Genomic DNA, 25243 nt, shown 5'->3' on the forward strand with positions numbered 1-25243 from the left:
AAATACCCATTACCTGTGACCTGGCAAAGGCTTGTGTGTGTGCTGGCCTTGATGTTCTGGGGTTGGAACATCAAGTTATGCAGCTGGACTCACAAAGGTTATTCATTGTGCACAGGAGGCTGAGCCTGTTTCCCTGCCCTTTTTCAGGAGGATTGGAAGCTCAGCGCATTCTGGATTTTGAGATTGCATGTTGGGTATGAACCCGGTGGCTGATTACATTGGTAGCACATGTGCACACCAAGCCCTGCGAGTACAGCTGTGGGACCAGGCTTGGAAAAGGTAAAACTGAGGGCATAGGAAGGTGGGGTTGAGAATTGCTGCAGCTTTTTAATATGGAATTCTTGGTAAATCTTGATGATAGCACCTAGAAATAGAAGGGAAAATGGGGGGAAAAGTAGAGCAAGTTCTGAAGGAACGCCACCTTATCTCTGACCCTGCTGGTCAGGATGGGGAAATGGGACAGCAGCACGCATTCCCTGTGGTTTGCCTGTTTAGTTGGGAAGATGGAAATGCTCTCGTTCATCCTCACACAAGCACAGGGTTAACATCACCCAAAAAGCTCCATGTGAGGAAGCGATGCAGGGTCAGGTCTGTTTTCTCTGAATTTTGGCAGTTTTGGTCATTCTGCCCTTGGCCATCTTGTAGCTATTTGAAAAACTTCATGAAAAGCTTAATGGCTCATTCATTTAGGAAGACTGCCCATAGCCATCCTGTTCTCTCGTCAGGCTGCTACCAAATTCCTTACCCTGAAGCCTTACACTGCCCACACAGGACTAGTGCTGACTGATGAGAACAGGATTTCCTTCTCTGCCTCATGTTCCTTGGGGCTTTTCACGCTTGTTGGGCTCCCTGTCCCCTGAAAAATACAAACAAGGCCTCACCTCAGTCCCAGCTGTCTCAGGGAAATAAAGAGCATGCTGTCAGAGGGTGCCAGGATTTTATTAGCAAGCAGTGGAGGTTGCTTTCCTCCATTTGCCTTGATTAGAAATGAATGAGACCATATAAATGCTGAGGGTCGTGGGAGGAATAGGCTCCTGCTGCCCCTGCCTCCTGCTCCCACCCTTGTAGAGTGATGGCTCTGGCAGGCTGAGCTCATCGTGTTGTGCTGATGACATTGTGATCTGGGCCCAGACTGAGCTGCAGACAGCTGTTCATGTCATTGTTCCTTAATGATGTCATCATGCAAGAGGTGATGTCCCCAAGTCAGCTTCCTTCAATGCACGCGTTGTCCCTGGCTGCCACCTTCCTTTGTGCTGGCTCTCTGCTCATCCCGCTCACTCAGGACTCGCTCCCCTCATGCAAAGGAACCCTGGGCAACTCAGCCCTTTTCTTGTCCAGCTCACAGCAGGGAGGCGAGCAGCGGCTCCGGGGCTGCTGGATTCTGTGGGGGTGTGATGTGAGCCCGGTGTCCCTCAGGAAGGTCCCTGCTGCAGACCCTGGTGTCCTCTGGTTGTTGTATCCAGCGAATGGTGCGTCCCCTGCAGAGGGGGCTTTTATTGAGTCCTGGCCCTCCTGGGGCCCTTAGTGTCCAGCTCACATCCCTCCTGGGAACCACCAACATGAGCATCCCACTGTGTTTAGTGTCCCATCGTATCCAGCATCCCATTGTGGCCAGTGTCCCATCATGTCCCGTAGCCCATTTTGTCCCCCATCCCATCACATCCGGCACATCCAGCATGTCCCGGGGATGCCAGCACAGCAGGGCCCGCTGCATCCCTCCGGTACGCCGGTGCTCAGCCGCACACCCAGCCTTCCCCATCCTCATCCCGGGCAGGGCGGCTGGGGCAGCGCTGCGCCTCTTCGTAGCTGGGCAGGTGCTTCACCTTCTCGTAGCTGGGCAGCGGCGGCAGCCCCAGCCCCGCACCAAGCTCTTCCCGCAGTTCTCCCTGCGGGGCGGCGGGGCCGTGCTGCCGGGGCCGGTGAGAGCCGTTCCGACGGGGCCGTGGCGCGGGGCAAGCCCTGCGGTGGAGCAGGCAGCCGGCGGCCAGCAGGGCGAGCAGCACGAGCAGAGCCGACAGCCTCCGTGCCAGCCACCGCGCCCGCGGCAGCCAGGCGCGCCCCGCCGCCCCCGGCCCGACCCCCGCCCCGCCGCACCCCGGCCCCGCACACCCCCCGTTGGTCCCGCACGGAGCCCCGCACGGCGCCGCGCCGCGCCCGCTCGCCATCCCCGCACCCAACCCCGCGGGTCCCCGCGCGCACCTCGAGGTCTGGGGTCGGCAGCGCGACCTGGAGGCACGGCCGGGTTTTATCAGGTTTGATTCCTGATGAAAAATTGATGGGGCCATTTGGCGGCAGTTCATGGGCTAATGGGGCGGCGGCGGTGAAGCAGATGGGGCGCAGGGCCAGAAGCGGTGTGGCAGCCGCACAGCTCGGCAGCTCCTTCTGGAGTCAGCGGTGGGGCCACCCCAATGCCTGAACATCGTGGTCAGTGTGTTCCAAAATGGAACGGGTCTTCCTTTGGGTGGGGACAACCTGAGCCATGCCGGGATGAGTGATAGCAGAGGATGCGTGAATGGACCCAAGGATCTGGGGATGAGCTCTGCTTGAGAACGTCGGGCTGAACCTGAGGATTTGGAGATGAGTGGTACCCAAGGGCACAGGGATGAGTGGTACCCAAGGATGTGCGGATCAGCAGGACCCAAACCTTGAGCAACCCATGGGAAGTGCCAGGTGCAGAGCCCACCGCTGATTTCACCACTTACAACAGAGAACTTTGTATCTGGCTGCATGTGCAAGGTCCAGGCGGACGAGCTGTTTATGCCTTTCTGTTGATTTTCACTTCTGCCATCATAGCTTCTATTGGTGGAAGGCCAGTAAGACCCCATGTCACCTCGCAGTGACCAGTGCTAAGGGCTGACTCATCTCTTCATTGTGGTCCCACAACAATCCCACACACTTGTCTGTCTTGTTTGCTGATTTCCATCAGCTCATCTGCAAAACTCCTCAGGCAAACGAGAGAGGAGAGTGGGCTCTGTTCTGGTCATGGAAAAGTTTATTCACGTGAAACATGGCACAACACGATCAGTGCTTTTCTGCTCAGCTTCCCTTTGGGTGACCAAGCCAAATCTGATCGGCAGCAGCAGAACCACCGGCGTCACGGTCCCGGGTGCTGGATTGGTTTTCCTTTGCCCTGTTTACTTGACCTGCGGTGACTTCAATTCTAGCTATGAGCAACGCTCCTGCTGTCATCCTTGCATTTGGGTAACCTCATACATGTTGTATCTGCTGCAGATTTTACACCATTCAGGAACAAAGTGGTAAAAAATGGTTCTGTGCAGCATGCAGCTGCGGGCAGAGGCTGCAGCTGTTCATGCAGTAATCAAGAATCCATTTCTTCCTATCATCTTCACGGATATCACTTGCAGAATTTCCTTCTTGCTTAGGGCATTTCTTATAGTGGAGCAGTGCTGGATCTGTGAGCCCAGGGTGGGCACAGCTCTCTGCAGTGCATGAGGCTCTGGAGAATCACTGATGGGATCTTTATGGCAAACACGGAGGTGAGTAACCAGCACTGCACAGTGCGAAGCATTAATAAAGTGCTGCATTTTAACAGCCTTTCTGATCAGCTGTATCTTCAGCATCAGAGCATCATGAAATATTAAGGCCTGCTGATGGCTCAGGAAAACTGACATTTTGGGGAGCCCCCTGTCACAGGACGTGGCTGAGGACCAGCAGCTCTGGGTAGGCAAAGCAGGGATGGATGCAGCGGGGCTGCCAGCTGTGCAGCCAGATGTGCCACAGCTTGGGGAGAGCTGCTCAGGGCCAGGCTCCTAAAGTTCTCTTAAACAAGCAAGCCTAGAGCCAGGGGATGGCGTCTCTATTAGAGCTCACATTCAAGAGCTCAAAGCTTCATAAATAATGATCCAGAGCACCAAAAGCTTCTGGCAGATCAATGCAAGCAGCTAACAAAAATAACAAGTGTCTCTGTGCACTGGTGCTGTCTCAGTGATAGAACTGGAAAAGGTCATCTAAAATTGAGTCCAACCATCGACCCATCAGTTGGACATCTACATTTAATGGGCATTCTGGTAGTTAGTTGGACAGCTGGTAATGCATCTCCAACTTATTTCTTGCAACTGTGGCCTCCACAGACCTCAAAAAACAAACCCAAATAAACTTTGGATGTGATGCTGGGAGAGCGATGTGCATGCTGGGACCAGGGGGGAAGCGGCCTGGTTTTTGGGAAAACACCCAGAAATAGAGGGCTGGAGAGAAGAGCTCATTGCCATGGTCGGTGTTTCCCAGCAGAAAGCATGGCCTGGGACTGGCTGTGAGAATCTGTGGCTACGCAGATATACCACGTGTGTCTTGCAAGATGTGAGGCATTCATTGGAGTCTCAGCATTTCTGGAAGGAGCCAAAGCTGCCTCTCACCAGCATTGCAAGGACTGTGCAGTCATCGATCCTGCAAATGCCCCCTGCAGAAATCCATCAGCCCCTTGGAGCAGCAGTTATTAAAGGCTTGACTTCCAACCGGCGCCGAAGAGCTGACCTGGCCAAATAGTTATTTTATAGAGGGCTTCATTTTCCTGGCGACCATCAGCATTTGTGTAACTCTAAACCCATCCTCACAAAGCCTGCTACCTGCACTGCCCTTGCTAGAATGATACTTCACATCAGCCTTGCCCTTTCTTTTACATTTCCTCCAAATATGGGTAAAGTAATTAGGAAGAAGCACAACGAGGAAGTTTCCTTTTGGCAGGGCCCATTGCGCAGCAGTTTGCAGCACGAATAATCCTGTAGCTCCAAGGAGGGAAGCACAGCCCTGGATAACAACATAGATCTGAGATGGAAACAGACCCTTGAAGGACGTCACAACATTGAAACCAATTTGCCAAAGTGAAGAATAAGTAGCTGTTAAAAGTTCTGCAAGACCAGGAGCTGATGGCAGTGCCCAGGTACGGCCTGCTCCCATCCCTGCTCAGCTGGGGTGAGCTCTGAATTGCTTCAACTAAAACCACAGAGCTGAGCTCTATTGCTGCATACTTCTCAGCACATCTGTAACTGCAATAGGCTTCAGAAACAAGAAGATGACTCTGCATGTGTATGCCATTACCTCACAGCTCAGAAATCTCTACTGCCAGCAAATATTTTCTTCTAGGCTATTAAAAAGGGGGAAAGTGAGTGAGAGAGGCTCGAGCACGTGTGCATGGCCACCAGTCCTTCCCACACCAGGTATTCTCTTCTACTTAACAATTCTGGGTGTTCTCCAGGAGTGAAATGATGGCTGGGATCTAAGCATTCTCCTTCACTGCAGCTGGGACTTGAACCATCCTAATGGTGGAGAGGATCCCATTATATGACCAGAGGATCCCATTGGGTTTTGGCTGAGGCTTCTGGTGTTGTAAGTACCGAGCTCTTCTACAGCTAATGCTCATCTAAAAGGTAACACATAGAACAAGCAGGATTTGCTGCATGGCCATTTGTTGATTACCAGTGTTATGGTGTGAGCACAGAAATGCTGGAACATGTTAAAACACAGCAAGAGCTCAAGGCCCATAAAGCATCATTTGTCACAGCAGGAGGAATCGCTGCCGTGCTCTGGAAAAATGAAAAAAAAAAAACATCTTTTTTTGTTAAAACAGGGGGCAGCATTTTTCCCGGCCGCAGCTCTCGTTAGTCACACCGTTCTCTAGGGGCTGCAGCGATACAGTCATGAACTTCTGAGATGATTTCATCTCACTGTTATTTACAACTTAGCTCCAAAGCTCAGCCTCTTCCTATTATTTGTGGTTAAATATAGCAGCAGATTCCTTCCCATTCCTCCTCCTCTCGGCGCGGTCCCTCTGCCACCCACACGACTCGCATGAGTCACGGGGCACACACATCCTGGGGTCACCGCAAGCACAGGAGGTGAAACCATGTCTGTGTGCTGGAGCCCAGCGTGCAGTGATGGCCCCAGTCCTCTGACTGCATCCCCAGCATCCCAGGACAAGGGGGAATGGTTTTAAACTGAAACAGGGCAGGTTTAGGTTGGTTCTTAGGAGGAAGTTGTTCACCCAGAGGGTGGTGACGCACTGGAACAGGTTGCCCAAGGAGGCTGTGGATGCCCCATCCCTGCAGGCATTCAAGGCCAGGCTGGATGTGGCTCTGGGCAGCCTGGGCTGCTGGTTGGTGACCCTGCACACAGCAGGGGGTTAGAACTCTATGAGCACTGTGGGCCTTTGCAACCCAGGCCATTCTGTGGTTCTATGATTCTGTGATCCCCTGCACAGGGATTTCAGGTGCCCCAGGTGGAACCTCACCAAGGAGAGCATCACTGTGAGCCCCCACCATGGGAAAGGAGTGCCGTCCCACTGGAAACTTTCTCCCTTTTTTCCCTTCCATTCTGCATTAAGATGCTTTTGTTAAACGGAGCTTCTCTCACTCGGATGCTGCCCTTGTGTGAGGGATTTTTTGCTGGCAATAAACACAACACACCTCCAAAATGAGGCAGGTCAGGGCATCACTGAGTCAATAGGAAGTTTAACAAAGAAGAAAAAGGAGGAAAAACACCACTTATTTCAGCGGGGGTGGGGAAGGACGTGCCCAGCCCAGAGCATCCCTCTGGTGCAGGAAGCATCGCACGTCCCCACACTGCCACTGGACGTGAACCGTGAGAAGTGCAGCATGGAAACGGAGTCTGGCTGCTCAGGGCAGTGTGGAGGCTCAGCATCACGGAGGGCAGTGGGACGAGGCAGTCTGCAGCTGCTATTTTTACCATGGAGTTGAATCCTTTGTGCGGGGGTGGTGCTGCAGGATGCTCACCAACTGGAAATGGCCCCGCAGAGCCCCCGGTGCTGTGTCCCCATGGGTCAGCTGGGAGCCCGTGAGGCTGCGTGGGGCACCCACATGGTGGGGGGCAGATGGCAGAGGCTTGGGAAATGAGGAGCCTGGGTCCTCAGGAGCCATAATAACTGATTTGTCATCTTCCTCCGCCTCCAAACTGACCCCGGCATTCTGCACACACTGGATTTATTAATTCAATCCCATCTGGGATGGTTGACATTTAGATTGTGAAGAGTCAGGATAGAAGTACAGAAAATGCATCATTTTGCTGTTGAGAGAAGGACACCCCAAGGTGCTGCGTGCAGAGATTCTGATCTCACGTTGTGCCATGCATGGCCCTGGGGGCAGTGAGGGCAAGGGCAGGGCTTGGCATAGAGAAATTCAATGTTTGTAGCTGCTCTGGTCACCACATCCATGGAGGAGCTGCATTGAGCCGCCCTGCTTGTCCCATTGTGTCCTATGGCTCAAGCTGCTAGCTGCTCCCGTCCCGTGTCTGTGTGTCTGCTTTGGGCAGTGGTTTAAGAAGGCAAAGTCCTCGTGTTTCTCGCTGCCCGTCCTGGCTCCGGGCAGGGAGGCCGTGTTTGCTGGCGCTCAGCTGTACAGACGGTCTGAGCGCAGCACTTGAAGCCTTTTTGGTAACATTGGGACATCCCTGGGAACGCCGTCACTGCTGCTCGCACACTGCCCCCACACGGCACAAAGAGGCGAGATGAGGAGCGCAGCTCTGCGATACGGTGTGTGCCAGGAGCTGCAGGGAGGGAGGACAGCAAATATCCCGAAAATGCAGTGATGTCATGACAGGCGTTCACTGGTTCCCGTGTCCCAGCACCCGCAGTGATGTGTCTCCGGCCTTTTCTCCTCCATGCAGACGATGTCTGGTTGTGATTTCCACTCTAAGTGATGGTACCAGGTCGCAGCTGGTGATGTGTGTGAGACCAAGGCCTGTCTTTGGAGAAGGGGGTGGAAATTAGAAGCAGCCCGTGGCTGTGTGATGTACAGAGGGCTGCATGCAATTAGGAAATCGGAAATAAAGCAGCAGGCAGATGAATGTGCTGCTATCCATTCCCCAGCAGGTACAGCAGTATTTTTGGGGTGAAAATCCAGGACTGTTAGTTGTGGTCATGCCCAGCCTGGCATCAAGCTATAGGGATCAGTTAGGGCACTTGGAACCAGGAGCTGTTGGAAGCTTTCAGCATTCAGATTGATCCCTGCCTTTCAGGAGGAGGACTGATTTCTTCTCCTATCAATAAGTAATGATCTTGGAGGAGCTTGTTTAACTTCAGGATCAAGCAAGAGCTGGAGAGGAGAAATCTAATTTCATAGCAATGAGAAATAGGATGGACAGGGCTTGGGCAAAGCTACTGATACGGTTACAGAGCTGGATGCTAACAGGGGCATTAAGTGAAGGGATGGATAAGGAGGAGTCTCAGGACTGACTAGATGATGTCTCCGCAGTTTGAGCACAGCTGGTTCTAAACTTAAACTGACTGCAAAGGGATCCCATGCAAATTATGTGCCACGTTTGTCATTCGAATGAAAAGACCTTAATTTTCAATTGAAAGGCACTGAGCAGTACAGTGCAACACATTATCCTCAGTGAACAACTACAGCCCACATTTAAAGCTTGGCACAGGACGCTTTCACAACTGCCTGCATGAATATTGAATACATTCAAATACATTCACATACTCTCAATACATTCCAGTGAGTTCTCTCCCTTTGTTCACGATCCCATACACTGCAGGAACACATGCACTGTTGTACTGAGGTGCACAGTGATGCATGTGCTCCTTGGACTGTCTGCAGGCTTCACCACAGCTCAAACCAGCAAAGGGGCAATGCCAGGAGCACCAGTGCTGCTCTTGCTCCTGTCCAAGCCGTACAGCAGAAACTTTTGTGCATCTGCAGTGGAGAAGAACAAGGGATGGTGGCAGGATATGGGGCCATGCAGAGAAAAGGGGCGTCTCATTGCCATGGCCATGGAAGACCATCCAAGCTGCACCTGGAGGTGAGCGCTGCTGCTTTCAGACTGCCCTGAACTACTGTGCTAAGCTTTGCCCCTATGGCAAAGGAACGTACACCAGAAGCTTATGAAGAGTCAAGAGCTGTTGAAATGAACATTAAAAATACCCAAAGCAGGGACCTCTGACAGCCACGCTCTGGAGATGTGAAGCTCTGTGCCACGAGGTACTGCTTGCTCTCAGGGAGCATTTCCCAGCCCCCCAGCAGTTCTCAGTGGGTACTGGGTGGCCCCATGCCAGCAATACCCCACATGATTTTGGGTCTGCACACAGGACATGCCCACACCATCCTGCAGTTTGGCATTAAGAGAAGCTGTACTGTTTCTCAAGGGCTGGTTATATCGAGCCTGCAGCCTTCACGGGAAACACAAAACCAAAAGCTCAGTCTCTGCATTGTAAGGCTGTTGCTTTCTCATTTCTCCTGTTCTATCTTGTTTCTCTTCCTTATTTACCCTTTTTTGTGTCTCATTGTAAGCACTTACAATGCCACAACGAGGTCATTGCTCTTGCTCCTGCACATGGGGACCAAACCTTTTCTGCCTCCTTTCAGCTGGACTTCCCTGTGCTCCCTGCCAGGGGATTTCCTGCAGTAACACAACCTTCTTTCTTCCTCACCTGACCTCTTTGTGTTGCTTTTCCAGAGCTTTGCATGAGATGGGTTTTATCTCAGCACAGCTTTGCAGCCCAGGCCTCACAGCTTGTTCCTGCAACTCTGCACATGTATTTGGGGTTTTCCAGCATCACGGAGCCCCTTGAGGGCAACAACACTCCACATCAAGTGCTGGAGCAGCTCTGGAAGCCGGCTCCATTTGTCCCTCTGATGGCGGAACGTGGGAACTGAACACTTCAAGGGCACCCAGAACACTCCTCAGAGTGAGTTTTACTGATATGTTTATTGATACAGCTTATCTTTTTCTCTGCGCTGTGCATGGGGCAGATAGGGAGCACAGCATTCTGCTGGCTGTGTAAGAGGGGAGATGCTGACAGCACCCCACTGCCAGCCAGCACCCGGATTTAGTTGGGAAAGGCGAGGGTCCAGAAGAGTTGTGTTTGGGCTGCTGACATGAGGAGAGCGTGATGGTGTGCGCTGGGCCAGGACTAGAAATACTGCTGGGAGGGCCCTGACGGCCTGGAGGCATCAGTATGACCCTGGGACAGCAACATGAACCTGACAGCTGGGCCTGGGGAAGGATTGGGGGTGGGCTTTGTCACAGGGTCTGTCTGGAGTGCGCCTGGAGCTCTGCAGGTGTGGGGGCTGCCGGCCCTGCTGGGGCAACACACTGCAGTGATGCCCAGGTTCTCCAGGAGCACTTCTTCAGGTGCAGCCCCTCATCTCATCCTGTTTTCATCACCATTTCCCTGCTGTACTTCTGCAAGTTTTGACTGGTTTTAGGTTTTACCTTTTTTTCTTTTCACCCCCCCCTTCCTGTTGCCTTTTTTATGCTTGTCCTTTATTACCATCCCTGCCAGCATCTCCTGCACAGGCAGATCGCAGCACGCCGGCCCCCGGCACTTCCCGTTCCCCCATCACCGAGCAGCACCGCCTGCCGCCAGCGCTCGGGCAGCGGACGCTCGTAGCGGGGAGCTGCCGTTCCTGGTTTCCTTCCTTTCCCCGCTCCGTCGTGTATCCCCCTGACCTCCCCCTCCCATAACCGGGCTCACAGGACACACGGGCCGCTCCACGCTGCGGGGCGGAGCGTTCCCTCCTCCCGGCCCGGCCCCCGCTCACTCGTGGGGGCGGCGCTTCGCTCCCGCCGTCCGGCCGCTCCCGCCGCGATGTCCCGCCGCTGCCCGGAGCCCGACAGGTGAGCGGGTCCCGGTACCACGGAACCGGGGCTGTGTCCCCCCGCCCCGCGGTCCCTGCTCAGCATCCCTCGTTCCCCCCCGCCGGCCGTGCATCCTCCCGCCGTTCCCGTCCCTGTGCCCCCAACCCCCCACCTGCACCTCCCCGACCCTCATTCCTCTCCTTACCCCCCAAACCGAGCCCCCAGCCCCTCCCAATCCCCCCCAGCATCCCTCCTAGTCTCCCCAGCGTCCCTCCCCAGCGTCCCTCCCGTCCCCCCCCAGCCTCGCAGCGCGCTCCCCCTCCGCGTCCCCCACCTGCATCCCCCTGCATCCTCCCGTCCTCTTTGCCCCCCCCCCCCCCCCACCACCATCCCCACCCGTCGTCTCTCCCCACCCTCCATCTCCCCGTTCCCTGCACCCCATTAATGGCTTCCTCCCGCTCGCTGGCTCAGCTCCAAGCTCACGGTCGCCCTTCCCACTCCCCCTTGGAAGCCCCCATGGTGGTGTGGTGCAGGATCCTGCCCTTACACCTTCTCCCCATACACCCAGCTCCAGAGCAGGGCCCGGCCATGCTGCCGCCCGCCATCCCCAGCATCATCTCCAGCAGACAAAAGCGCTCTGTGAGCCAGCACCATTCCCGCTCTGCATTTCTGCTCCTTGTCACCGTTCCACGTCCCCGCTCCCCGCAGTGGGGTTTGGACCCGACCCCACGCTCCCGCAGCCCGTCTGCTCCCTGCCCGTGTCCCAGACTGGCAGCAGCTGCGGGTCGGCGCACGGAGGACAGTGTTTATCTTCTTGCTGCAAAGTGTGGCTGAGCTGTTTTGCTTTTGGTTGGGGAGGGCTGAACCAAACGGCGCAGCTCTCACGTGATGTGAGACAAAGCTGGAGCTGCATTTCTTCCCCAGAGTCATTCCGTAATTAACGGATCGTCAGACTAAGTCTGTTGCACTCAATAGTGCTGGGTTGGTTTGGTTTGGGTTTTTTTTTCTCACTTAATTTCTCTTCCTCGATGTATTTTTATGCCGATGAGGAGTGCAGGGCAATCAGCCAGCTGCAGGCAGACCTTGCTCAGCACCCGGTGGAGCTGCACAGCTTTTTCCCAGCCTTGCAGGTTCCCTCTGTAGCTGTTGCAAGATGCAGGTGTGAACTCGGATCCTGTTCCATCAAACTCCCACCTGTGTCCCTCACCCAACTGCAGCAGCTCCATTCTGCTCACGTTGCTCCACCTCCTCCCCTCCTTGTTCCTCAGCCCGAAGTTGCAAAGGTTATTTTGTTGCTGCTGGGAAGGCAGTCGTGCTGGGTGTTTACTTCTGATTGCAAAGTGAAGCACAGACGGATGTCACCTGCTGGCTTATTGATGGATATTGTGGGATGGCTTTGTGGAGCTGCATGGAACGGTTTCCACGTCTGGTCCTTAAAAGGTGGAAATAGTAAATTCCTTTCTCAGGAGATAAAGGACGGTGCAGATGCCTGGCTGTGCCATGGGCTGCCAGCAGGTGGTCAGGGTCACGTTGGAGCCGTTTGCCACTTCTGGGTCATCAGGTCTGTCTGAGCTCCATACATTGCTGAAGAAGATGAATTATGTTTGCATCCTGCTGCTCTTCCAGGCCTGAACGTGGAGCGAAGGGCTGAAAACCACCAGGGACTATTTGTTAGGCTCCTGTTCCTGCTCACTCCTTACATTTCCTGAGAGAAAAAGGGGCTGGGGACCAAGGCTTGCCCTCATGGGAAGCCCTTTGTCAGAGTCCCCAGCAGCGCTGTGATGAGGGCAGGAGATGAAGTCCATGAGCAGCATTTGAGAAAATGTATTCTTAAGCACCATCCCTTGTCATTACTGTTGAACTTGCCTTAAAACCCGCTTGGTTTCCTTGTGTTCTTCGGCTTGGATGGAAAGGTGGCAGAGGATTGCCCGGCCTTCTCATGCATTTCCCATTTTGTCTTCCAGCGGAATCGAATCCATCTCTGCAGATGAACACGGTACAGTAACTTTGAGAAGTACAGAGTGGGCTGGGGGTTAGAAATTCCCACTCTCCAGGTCGAAAAGCACCATTTAATAACTACTGCCTATAGAAAAGCCAATGCTCACTGCTTTAATTTCGTGGGTAGGATCTTTGAGACATTATACTTACTTTTGAAATTCGTCTTCCTTTGTTATTTATCTGTTCCCAGTTATCTGCATAGTGCAAAAGTGCCCAAAGAGGAATTGGCTTTGCACTGATAGCTCAGTAGGTGACTGCCAAACCTCTGTGCATCCACACTGGAGCGCTCAGTGAGCACCACCTGCAGTGCTGGACCTCATGCAGGAAATTCAGTGTGTAATCATAGAGGAAGGGCTTTTGTTCTGTAAGGCCCTGCTCTGAGTACTGAGGTTGGGATGCTTGGGGTGGGATGGAGGACAGGGGATGCTGGTCCCTGGTGTGTCTCTTGGCTGGCAATTATAGAATCACAGAATAATTTAAGGAAAAGGTCATCTAAGATCATCAAGTCCATCTGTCACCTGTCACCGCCATACCCACTAACCATGTCCCTCATTGCCACTTCTTTCAATGGTGACATGGAGCTGGGAGGGGTGGCTGGCACACCAGTGAGACCTGGACAGGCTGAGGGTTGGCTGGGGAGGGACCTGATGAGGCTACAGCTGGGGAGGAATAACTGCTCATATCGGTACAGGCTGGGGGCTGAGCTGCTGGAAAGGAGCTCTGCAAAGGTGGCCAACAGTTGCCAGCATTGTGCCCTCGTGGCCAAAAAGTTGCTCTGCTCACCCTGGTGGGTGCATGGGACAGTGTCCATCTGTCTGTTCCTTCCCTCCCTCCAATCCTTGCAGCCCTCTGCCCTCCCGCTGCATGGCTGCATACCCTCTGTGCCCTTGCACGGCCCTGCAGACCAGCCCAGCTGCAGTTTGATTCGGAGCAATACAAGCTGCTGTATTTTTGGTGCTCAAGGAAGTGGTGGAGGCTGACACACAGATGGCAGTGGCTCAGTCAGCTCTTTCTGCACAGAGCCCGCGTAAAATGTGACGCTGGAGGCGAGGGAACTTTGACTGTAGGTGCACAGAAGTTCCTTTTTTTCATGCAAAATGTGCATGTGTGACCCACGGCTGTTGTTCTTTTGCAGAACTGGAGACCTCCTGCGAGGAGAGCGCGGGCTGTGCAGAGGAGCTGCCAGCAGGTGAGCAGATGTGGGACCAGAAAACCCCCAGTCCCCAAACCACCCCCAAACCACCCCCACCCCCGAGCATGACTCTGAGATTTGTAAGAAGGCTTTTATTAGTGTGCATGGTCACAGCACGGTGGTACTCACCAGCACCCACAGGTGCCTCTCCCATGGGAAACACTGCAGTTCAGATGGTGGAACAGGACATGTGGGGGTGCAGGGACCTCCAGGGCAGCTTCAGATTGTTTGGGACATCAGCCATCAAAATAATGCACCTTGAGCATCACACGCACCTTCCAAGTGACTCCAAGTCTCTGATGCTGATCTCTACTACTTGGGCGTGGCTGTGTCATGTTACCTAACTGCTGTGTCATGTTACCTAACACCAGATTAATGCATTTAAATTTCTAAGTGCATCTCTTACTTACCGTTGGCACCGCTTTCTTTAACTCTCCCTGTTGTTTAGGAGCAGGCAGCTCCGGCAGTGGCTCTGGCAGCCCCAGCAGCAGCTCCAGCAGCAGCTCAGAAGATGACTCAGGTGGGCACTATATTGCAATTCACATATCTTTTCTCTTTTGAACATGTAAATTCAGTTTAAAACCACTTTCTTTTCCTTCCCCCTTTGGGAGTCGTCTCCAAGTTATTGTGCAGAACTGTTAAGCCAGTGACTGAATGTCAAAAAGCAGAATGGTATTTATGTGAGTGCGTTATTTCATAGTCACACAGCGCTGAGTTTTGCAGTAATGGGGGGCAGCAGCTCGTGTGGCGTTGGCCTCATGCACACAGTGCGTGCAGATGTTTGTACACTACAACCGTATTCCAAAGAGGATGTAAATCTGCTGAACAGTTGGCAGCAAAAGTGGCAAAACAGGATGGACGGGAGCAGAATTGAAGGAAGCGTTTGTTGTTGGTGAGGAGGCTGTGGGTTTCCATTTGTGTGGGTTGCACCGCGAGCAGCTTATTTATCCTGCTTTCACCCAGCATCGATCGTCTGGACTAAATAATTAGAAAGCTTTTTTCTCATCAGATACAGAGGAGTCAGACACAAGGCGGTCAGGTGAGTGTGCTGCTCTTTCTTTACCATATCCGCTCTTGGAGGTGTCTGGGAGCTGATATGGATGAGTGCTTTGCAACCAGGATGCACGAGGGCGTGCAGCAATGACGAGGTGCCGGCACAGCCGGTGACCTCTGCTCCTCAGGGCACAAACGCTTGCAGAGAGCACCGCTGTGCAGGCAGAGCGCATGCGTGGTACGAATGGAGGCGTGCAAAACACTGATAATTAATTAACAGTGCTGCCAGGGAGAGCCCGCGCTGCTCAGCCCTGCTTCCTCTCTTGTACGGTGCTCGTAGCAATCCCAGCTGCTGCTCCATGCCCAAAATAGCTGTGCTGCAGGCTGGGATCCAGCTCACTGCCTGGGTATTTCCATGATGTTTTCCAGGTGCTTCCCATAGATAATAATGGATTTTCTACCTCTCTCCTGTCTGCCTACCTGGGAAGTGCTGGTGTAGCAGGCTGGTTTGGGCAGCCTGCCTGCAAGGACTGCATTTGTTGGTGCTGTTTGCATTGCATAATGCTTGCTGGCAGGAGCTCTACCCGTTGCTTTTGCACAATTCAACCCTTCAGGCCAAAAACTTTTGCCCCATATCTCTGCTCTGCTCGCTTGCTTTTGTGCTGGAGTTTGGTGAGATGGGTTCAGGCATTTTTGAACCTTTGTAAGGAGGAGTGTGCTGCTGTAGCGTGGCTCCCTTCTCACCATGGAGGTGGTACCCATCTTCCATTCAGTAGTTGGAGCTGGTGCTGGGTAGGGTGGTAGGTCCTGGGGATGGGTCTGCTCTTTTCCCCTTGAAAAATTCCCAGTACTGTGGGCAAGTTTGGAGCTTTTGACAAATCCCATATCCGGGTGCCCAGCTTCATGCCCAGCTTCATGCCCAGGCTGTGTGGAGCTGGCACAGACACTGTGGTGTAAAGAATAGTCTCTTTAGTATTCCTTTGTTAATGCAGGGGAATGGAATGGGTGGGTTGTCCTTGCAGAGCATGCTGCCTGGAGGCTATGGGATGGATTTGCTGCACAGTGCACCACTGCACACCTCCACAGGCAGAAGCAGTGCAAACACTGCAGATCCCATAAAGCTGGAATGGGCAGAGCCTGGAGCAGAGGCAGCTGTCCCCATTCTTTCCCCCAGTCTTTTCCCTTGTGTAAAAGGTGGCCCTTCTCAGTGAGATCTTCCACTATTAACAACTATTAATGAGGGCTTTTAACACTTCCTTATGCAGATGAAGAACAAGAAAAGAAAGAATCACAGCCAGTTTGCAATGAATCGGATGGTAAGAAAACTATGAAGGTGTTGCTTTTTAATTCTTTTTTTCACTGAGCACTTAATTACTTTGGTTTTAATGAGCTGATTTTCCTGTTCTCTCACTAGGAGCGGACTGTCTGCCCCACTGTGAGCACTGCAGAAAAGAAAATGTAGGTTTAGGAAAAGAAAGCCACACGTTTTGCATGAGAGAACCTGCAAATTGTAATGCTGCTTTCTCACCAACTTCTTCAATATGTATTTTTATTCTATCTGTTTCTATAGGCCCAGAGGGAGCAAGTGACCCCAAGAAGGCTTTCAGGAGGACAATATTTGTATGGTTTTGGTGTTTTTTTTAATGGTATACGTTTATGGTGTTCCCATCAAGATACTTCTCCCTTGGAATTAAGTGGGGGAAAAAATTGCTGCACAAATACACTTATAGCAATAAAGAAAGATGCCCCTAAATCTTGAAAAATAAGCAGTTCACACCAGCTGCCTGTAGATCCTTGTCTGACAGCTCTCAGGGTGGCTTCAAGTGCATCTCACTGCCATAATTAATTAATAATTGTAAATGATTAAAATGCCAATCATTCATTAGTGACTATTTGGGTCTGTCCGAGCAGGATGAAGCTGGATGCAGAAGGCACATATGAGTGCAGTGTCACCGGCCTGATATTTGAGGTGACCAAGGCCGTCACCATCAACTACTCCCTGCTGTCCTGGAGCAAATACGCGGGGCTGGTAGAGCCGCCGTGGGTGGTGGGCGGCCCGCTGTTCGATGTGCGCTGCGAGGTGCCCTCCGCCCTCACCTCCATCGCCTTCCCGCACTCCCTCTGCCTCGGCGGTGAGTCCTGTGATGCAGGTGGGCAGGCTGGACCACGCTGTGTGTGCTGACAGTGCCATCATGTGTCCCCATAGATGGTGGCTCCCATCCGGCCTTCAAGGTGCTGCACATCAAGGGTGCTGGTGCGGCCATTGAGCCATCCACGGACTTCTCGGCCTCACACGTGCGATGGCTGGTCAGCTCGCTGTCCCCTGTTGGGCCACTCATCCGCAGTGAGGAGCCCCTGCTCTACCACGGAGCTGTCATCCTCTACAAGGCCATTGATGACGACCCCTCCTTGCTGTTCCGGGTCTATGTGGCGACGAACAACGACTCCTTCATCAAGGTAGGGTTCACCATGGCAGGTGTTGTCTCACTGTAGGCTGAATATGAAGGGAAGGATTTGATATGTAAGCAGCTGTACTGGCCCATCTGCTTGTTCACATGTTGCTATGAAAAGTATGAAAAATGAAAGTACATCAGAAATCTGTTTGACACCAAAATCAGGATGAGGTTCTTTACCAGAGGGCAATGGGCATGGCCTGAAGCTGCTGCAACTCAAGGCTTATTTGAACACTGGCCTTAGATAGAGGGTTTGGATTTGTGTGTTCATACGCAGAGCCAGAAGTTGGACTCAATTGTCCTTGTGAGTCCAAGGCAATATTCTTGGAAAATTCACGGAGCTCAGGACTTGCACCACTTGTCCTCTCACCAACCCCCTCATAGACCAGTGTGGGAAGAGACAGCAGCTAATAACAGCTGCTTCCTATTGGGTTATGAAGCCCTTCTGGGTTATGAGGCCCTTCTGATGTTACTGACATAGTGTAATTCTCTTTTTTTTAAGGAATCTTCACTATCCCCTCAAGTTTTGTGCTCAGTATGGAGCATTTTGTGCTGTGTGGTGCTTTGTAGGGGTGGGTAGAGAAGGACACAAGGAGCCGTGAGGAGCGATGCGGGTTGTAAATATAAGTTCCTTTACTGACAGGAGTAATCTATCATGTTTTTAAAATTTCAGGATATATCAAGAGCGGTAAAACATTCCAAGAAGAAATTCATTAAAATTGACAAGCCCCCCGTGTGCCAGAAATTACTGCAGAACGGAAAGAGATACAGATTAATTTGTGAACCAGAAGCTGAAATAACTCCAGAGGTAAGTTCTCTGTGTAAGCACCATTTGGTGCATCACAGCTTGATTTGAAACATGACAGAAAATACTTTCCCGTTGTGTTTCTGCTGTGTGCACTGGCTGTAAGGGCAGTTTTCACATTCATTTGCCATCACTGTAGAAAGCATTTGCCTCTTAGAGACCTAAAGCTTGGGAATGGAATCCTTACACTGTTGGAGTCAATGGCAAAACATTGGGGAGACCAGAGTTTGGTCTACATCCACATCCTTCTGGTTTAATTTCTGTTTGGATGAAAGTCTGCTTAAAAAATATTGCTGTTTTACAGGAAATTGAATTTGTTGATGGATCTCTCTTGAAGCTGAAAAGTTACATTGAAGTCTATTTTGAGAAACCTGACGACTTCACCTTATCTTTGGTTGAACTGGATTCAGATGCAGTTGTATGGAAGGCAAAACTAAGAGAAAGTAAGAATGTTGTGCTTTGAGTAGCAGCTTGTTCCAGATGGAAAGAAGCACGAGTTGGGGTGTATTGCTGCCCCCAAAATGGGTGAAATTCATTAAACTCCTTCCCAGCAGCGGGGATTCCTACCTCACCCTTTGTTTTTCTTTGAAAACTGTTTTCCAGGTGACTGGATACATTATGATCAGAACAAAAATGAGCAAACAAGAATTCCAAGCAGTAAGTCAACTTGAAGTTGATTCAGAGTTCACTGTTTTCTGTGAGCCCTGGTTGCTGTTGTTTCTCAAGTGATACGCAAGTGGAATGAATGAGTGAACATCAATTCTGCTTTGCTCCTTAGGTGTCAAAAGAAGGAAATCAACCAACAGCTTTTCTGAAGAAGAGAAACACTGTAGCAAAAAGCAGAGGTCTAACAATTACACAGGTAAGCATCTCTGTACCATTTAAAATGCCAGATCTGGGTATAAGCAAATATAACCGTGTAGATATTTACTGATAGGTGCATGTAGCCACCAGAGGGAGAGCTTTCATCACTCAGAACTTCAGTTTATGAGTAAAGGAAAGGGAAAGTGCTTAGTCCACATAACCTTGCAGTTACTCAGTAGTTGGTGCCTTCATGAGCCTTCGTAGTTCTTCAGGTGATTTTCTGCCTGACTAATTGGATCCCCACTGTTACATGTCCCCCGCACAGAATCCATAGTTTCGTTAAATTAAAAGTCTAATCAGATGAGCAATATTAGATCTGATTTTGTTTTATGTCTTTTCAGATGGGATTAAATCTGGAAGCTTGCTAACCGATCGACAGCTGATGGTAATCGCAAAGTTGTTCGGCGTGGAGTGGAAAGAAATTGCCATTGAATGTCTTCAGATGGAAATGAAAGACATTCAGCAGATACAAGCAAATGAAGATGAAGTCAATATCCAGAAATTCCTGATGTTAAGCAAGTGGAGAGATAGAGAGCAAAGCAATGGAACTGCACAAGCCTTGTGCAACAGTCTCAGAGAAAAAGTGTCATATGAAATAGTGCAAGCACTAGAAGGTATCAGCTTGTTGTATTTGTGCAATTACATCACTGAGTTTCAGATGTGTTTTAAGAGTGAACGTCAGTGAGTTCGCTAAATACCCAGTACGCATTTTCTTGTGTAGCTCAACATTGTTTCCCTTCTAATATTAATGACAATTTTCTTTCTTGTGACATTTTCCTATTTCCCTTCAGAAAATGATATTATAAAATGAGTAATGTTTTTCTCCTGCCTACATTCAGAATACTTGACCATGACCTAATCCTGTTGACTTAATGGGACCTTGCACTAATGGGCATTGTATTCCCAGGCAAATTCTTGGTATTTGTGAGGGAGTCCAAAGAGGAAATAAGAACTCCAAAGAAATTATAATAAATTCTGGCTTTGGAACCAACAAAACTTTGTTCCCACCTTACTCTCCATAAAAGGAACCTGGCTTCAAAGCGAGGACCACTGCTGACATCCCCTCACTCATCCGAACCTTGCAGAAATGTATATTGCCATGGCCCTGCACTGCTGTAGGTTTTTATGAACTTATCGTTCACCTTTGTAATAACCTCTAGAGATGAAATAATATCTTTGTGCTTGTGCGTGCTCATTTCCCCAGGCTTTTTGGCTGAGTGATGAGTTGGAGAAGCCGATGAGAAGCTCGGGAACTTTCCCCACCCAAATGGTTAAACTTTTGAAGCTATTTTCCTGGGATTTCATTATGATGAAGATCCAAATCATAATCAGTCAGCGGAAAGTTTAGAGTGTCTTCAAAGGAAATGTGAATGAAATTTTGTACCTACGAAAGTGTAAGTAGCATTTTGGGAGTCATTACTCACACATTTGGATACCAGTCACTGCAGCTGGATGGAAGTGCCAGGCTTGACGTGCCCAAAACCAAAAGCCACCACTGAATCTTGTCGTGTTTGAGCCAATCCTGAAAGACAATGAGCACTGGGAGAAATGGGTTTACCTTCATCAGGTATATGACTGTTATCTTGAAACATTTTTGTTTGAATCAGGGAAAGACAAGGGAGAAAAGTTGTATCGAAACTTTCATCCCCTTAAAATAATGAAACTGTCAAAATCATGAGGTACATCGTATTGCACAGAGATGCTTACGATCAGGGAAGAAACTCCTTAAACTTGCAGGTAAATTCCTTTGCAGAATCACTGTTAATACACAACCACTGTATATATATATATATATATATATCCCCACACGCTCATGTTGGGCTGTGGTTCTGTTTCTTAAACCTGAAGACCACTTTCACAGTAGCACCACTAAGAACTGCGGGCAGCTTTGAATCTTCTGTGGGATTTTCTTCTCTCTGTACAGTCTGTCTCAATTTTTATGAGATTTCTTTTTTAATGTTGTATGATTTTTTTTTGTACTATGAACTTTTTATACTACTTTTTTTTAATTTTTATTATTTTACACGTTTAATTTTAACTTGAATAGAAGGGGGGGGGGGGGCTTAAGCTACAATAGAGAAAATCAGAATCTCCAAGATGGTTGTTATCCTGAGTGCAGGACCTGTAGCACACAGTTAGCTGTAAAAGATCTGAAGATAACATTACTTGCTGAACAGAATGATGACCAGAAAGTGTCCTGTTTGCACACACCTGATTCTTTTCATCATCTCCTGCTATGTATGTTTATGGCAAAGCAAACAAACAAACATACTTTTAAATATAAGGATTAAAAAGAGAACATTTGGGCTACCTATGTGTAATTTTTAATGTGTTTTGTTTGTTTTTTTTTTGCTTTTAGCTGTCTGCTGAGATACAGCTCTTAATGGCTGTCTGCTGGTTGTGTGTCACAAACCATCTTCTCACCCCTTTGTGCTTGGTCAGACGGTGTTTGTGGTCAGGCCCTTTGCTGGGGATGTGTGCATCCCTTGTGGGCTCCTCTGATGGTGTAGGATTTAGGGAACGCACAGTGGGGCACAAGAACACATTGTGGAGATGCCAGAGGAGCTGGGGGTGCTCAGGGCTGGGATGGCTGGGGGCCTGGGCAGCCCAAACTGATCAGGGACAACCAGCCCACAACATGGGGTTGGAATGGGACGGGCTTTAAGATCCCTTCCAACTTAAGCCATCCTCCCTGCAGCAGTTGGGGCAGTGCCAGCGTCCCCATCTCTCTAGGCAGGCTCCTGCTGGTCAGTGGTTGCTCTCATTGCTGCTGAAGTTTTCACTTCTCTTACAGCTTTTCAATTCAGCTGTTGCTTTCTCTCTGCTTTTGTGGTGAGAGCCCCCTGTCAGCAAGCAGAGCAGGGGTGAGCTTGGAGGAGGGAGTGGGAGGGTGCCTGTCTCAGCATCTCTCCCTGGGTTTTCAACTGAAGCCTCAGTTTTTGTTTCAAAATGACAGGGGCTTCTCTCTGTATGCTAAGAAGTGATTAAACAGCTGTTGTCCTCTGTGTGCAGCACCAAGCCACGAATAATAGGAACGCAGGTGTCATTTTGCAGCTTTGCCCTATTAAAGAGTGAAACAATTTATTTAATAAAAAGGAGCATTAGGGGGATACATTTCCCAAAATATCAGTACTAGTTTTAGCACTATCAAGTGGTTCTGTTGAGTGCAGATGGTAAATCACGATGCCAGACGCTTTAGTTGGAGGGTATGATGCTTTACCTTTCTGAGCTCACGACCCAATTGGTTCATTTCTTCTGAATTCCAGCACTGAGAACAGGGATGTTTGCATGTCCTTGGTGGTTATTTCTTAGCCAGGTTCTTAAAAATGAATCTCTCCAATCACGCAATGTCAAATGGGTTTGCAAGAAGAGAGGAAGACTTCCCCTGCAATGGAAGAGATGGAAGGGAAAGGCTGTAGCCAGCTGCCTGGCTGCACAGCAGGGATCAGATGTGAGCTGTGGAGTGTGGAGGTAAGTTGCCATGAACAAGAGGTTGGCAGCACAGCCAACTTCAACCTGTAGTTTTGATGTGGCTCCAGCAATGAACAAACAAGAAGTAGTTCTAAAGGGGCCCTTATTGCAAAGCTAGCTGATTTTGTTTCCTAACTGCAACCTTTTGCTCTCAAAATGTGTGTGTTAGGCAACACCTGGCAACTTTAACACACCTGATACAAACTACCCCCACCAGAGTCAAAGCTACAGGGAGCACAGCTGATGTGATGAATGAGTAAAATGGGAGTTTTAGTTCTGACCCCCTCGCTGTGCCATGGTTCTCAGCTTATTTGAGAGCAGGCTGTGTATTAGGGAATGTTTCTTCTCTGAAGAGTGGTCAAGCACTTCTGAACAACACTTGGTGGTGTTCAGAACCACAGGGATGTGGCACTGAGGGATGTGGGCTGGGGTTGTGTTGGGGATTTCAGAGCTCTTTACCAACCATAATGACTCTGTGAATAGAGAATACACCAGAAGTCTGATCAGTGTGATTCTGTCCTATTAATAGGATGGGATACGTTGTGTTCCTTGAGGTGTGTGGTATCTCAAGGAACAACAATAAAAGGTCACTGCAGCTTTTATGTCAGCTTCAATTTTATTAGGCAATAAATAGAATAAATAAGGAGCATCGTCATAAATAAACCAGGATTATTATAAATATCCATTTCAGGAACTAACAATTGAATAAATAAAATACTGAAGACGAATAACAGCTGAGCATTCAGTCACCTGAGGGTGTTCTCCTACAATAGAGCTTATTGTCCCCAGGTTTAGAAGTTGGATGCGATAGCTTAAAAGGCACTGACAGCGCAACGCGGTTCATAAGTAACTACAGCAGGACCTCCGTGCTGCTGCATGGTCTTCTCATGTCTCTGCAGTGAGGGCGCTCAGGTAGCCCAGCATCCTGCTGATGGTGACGGCGCGCAGGCAGAAGGCGTGCAGGACCCCGCAGAGCCGCATTCGGGCCTGGAAGGAGCCGAGGGTGGTGCTGGGCAAGGGCTGTGGTGTGGCTGGGCTGTGGGGCTGCAGGGCCTGCAATAGGGAGGGAGGTCAGTGGGGGGACAAACAAGCTCTTAACATCTTCCAGTTTTACTCTTAGGAAAATCAGCATCGACCATCCCAATTCCCAGCTCCCCAGTGACTAACTGCACAGCACAGCGCTGCTCCTAAAAGCCCAATTAAAGATGGGAAGAGCAGAAAGGAAGTGCTTACTTGCATCATGTCATCAATGGATGTCAGCACCCTCAGATCCTTGAGGTTCCCCAGCTCTGCCTTGTAGGCTTTCAGGTCTTCATAGATCCCCTGCAGGCATTTGCTCTGCAAAAGTCAGAGTTAATATGAGATGCTGCAACTTGTTCTATGTGCTCAAAGTGCCAAACAAGGGTTCTCTATAGAAGCTCACAGCTTACCCTATCTAAAGTAGAGCTTTCCAGTACTGGACAGTTTCCAGGCTGCAAAGAAAGAGGAAATGATACAGGTTCATTTAGTGACAATGTGTTATATGGCTTCTGGAGAAAATACGATGCTGAAAGTTGGTTATGTTGGTTTTACCCTCGGATCCTGAGATGTGCAGGATTTTATTGTGTTGATCTGACTGTTGGTGACATCCTCAAGATCGACCTCTTCAAGGGTGCATTCAAATCCCAGCGTCCCCTGTTTCTGTGTTTAAAAGTGGGGGGGAAGAGAAAATGATTCAGCTTCAGAAAACAGCAAATAGTCTCAAAATCAGTAGATGCGATGATTGTGCTGCATATAAAGCACTAGAAAGTGAAAAGAAGAAAATACAGAGGCAGTGCTCACTGATGGACAGCAACTCTGGGAAACTCTTCAGTGCTGCTCTGAGATGAAGTTTGCAACTTTAGCAGGGGACTTGGGCAGAAACTCTCATCTTGATGCTGCTGCCGGGGGCTTTAGGGGCAGAAGGGCTCCGTAACAGCAAAGCCAGAGCACCGGCATACAAAAGCAACGAGCTTGGGAGCAGGTGTCTGTAGAGCCAGTTCTGCAGAGGTATTAGAAAAACGGGTGCTCAAAAGTAAGCAGTCCAATTGGTTAGCACCCTGCTGCAGTGGATGGGAGCTGAGAGACACCTGTGCAAACACAGGTGCTGCTGATTGTGTGGGCGGGCACTACGAGCAGTTACAGAGTCCTGCTGGGAGCTCAGAAGGAGCCTGCCCTGAGCTGAGTGAGCATCTACCTGCTTTCCTGGGATCCATCTCCAATGTTTCTCCTGCTTGGACAGCATTGGGAACCCATCCCCATCACCCCGGCTGCTTTCACCAACACATCATTTACCCGGACACCATCACCAGCCCTTCTGCTTCACTAGGTATGTATCATCCCCAGCCCATCCCCATCATTCTGGGCACCATCCCCAACCTATCTCCTTCCTGGCTATGCACTGTCCCACGCACCAACCCTCCCCTCTCATACCTGCACCCGCAGGAGTGCCTCATTGGCAGCGGCCAGCAGTGCCCTGGAGCAGTTGAGTCCCTTGGCCAGGCTGTGGGCAGGAGTTGGTAGTGCCCATGTGGATGGCAGCAGGAGGCAGAGCACAGCCAGCAGCACCCAGTGCCTGACCCCCAGCCATGCTGCTCTGCTCCCAGTGCTGACGCTGTGCTCTGCCATGTCTCTGCCCAATGAAACTGATGTGGGATCGGTGGCTGCTGTAGGGGCTGCGCTGCTTTTATGTTGGTGGAGGAGTAGGAGTTCCCCTTTCTCTTTTTATTGGTGTCTCGGGGAGCTGAGAGCTGGGAATCCCGCAGGGTCCTGGCATTGGGGCAGTGTGGGGACAGGAGGGAGGGGCTGCCCTTCAGTGCTTCAAGGGAGCCCCTGCCAGCCTTTAAAGGAAATGTACAAAGAGATGGGGAGAGACTTTTTACGCTGTCTGATAGC

At 50.5% G+C, this 25243-nt stretch overlaps 2 protein-coding genes across 3 annotated transcripts; one reads left to right on the plus strand and one right to left on the minus strand.

The window, feature by feature from the left end:
* The first annotated feature begins 146 nt into the window (after nucleotides 1-146).
* On the plus strand, nucleotides 147-21171 carry LOC107318421 (caspase recruitment domain-containing protein 8-like). 2 transcript variants are annotated; one of them, XM_015872199.2, is made up of 16 exons: nucleotides 147-279; nucleotides 12519-12550; nucleotides 13688-13741; nucleotides 14193-14264; nucleotides 14754-14783; nucleotides 16003-16053; nucleotides 16152-16195; nucleotides 16308-16357; nucleotides 16649-16869; nucleotides 16944-17194; nucleotides 17864-17998; nucleotides 18300-18438; nucleotides 18599-18652; nucleotides 18774-18857; nucleotides 19201-19473; nucleotides 20064-21171. In XM_015872199.2, the coding sequence occupies exons 1-16, from the start codon at nucleotides 188-190 to the stop codon at nucleotides 20078-20080; spliced, it is 1599 nt and encodes a 532-aa protein (XP_015727685.1). In that variant the 5' UTR covers nucleotides 147-187; the 3' UTR covers nucleotides 20081-21171. The 2 variants fall into 2 exon arrangements, with proteins under 2 accessions (XP_015727685.1, XP_015727687.1); XM_015872201.2 differs by lacking the exon at nucleotides 147-279 and adding an exon at nucleotides 10490-10593.
* A 1671-nt stretch (nucleotides 21172-22842) lies between these two features.
* On the minus strand, nucleotides 22843-25243 carry IL12A (interleukin 12A). The gene is made up of 5 exons (XM_015872202.2): nucleotides 24782-25243; nucleotides 23903-24010; nucleotides 23761-23802; nucleotides 23564-23668; nucleotides 22843-23383 (listed from the first exon to the last, which is right to left on the minus strand). Exons 1-5 carry the CDS (start codon nucleotides 24974-24976, stop codon nucleotides 23216-23218), a joined length of 618 nt encoding a protein of 205 aa, XP_015727688.1. The 5' UTR covers nucleotides 24977-25243; the 3' UTR covers nucleotides 22843-23215.

The sequence above is a fragment of the Coturnix japonica genome, chromosome 9 (genome assembly GCF_001577835.2).
Source record: "Coturnix japonica isolate 7356 chromosome 9, Coturnix japonica 2.1, whole genome shotgun sequence".
NCBI lineage: Eukaryota > Metazoa > Chordata > Aves > Galliformes > Phasianidae > Coturnix > Coturnix japonica.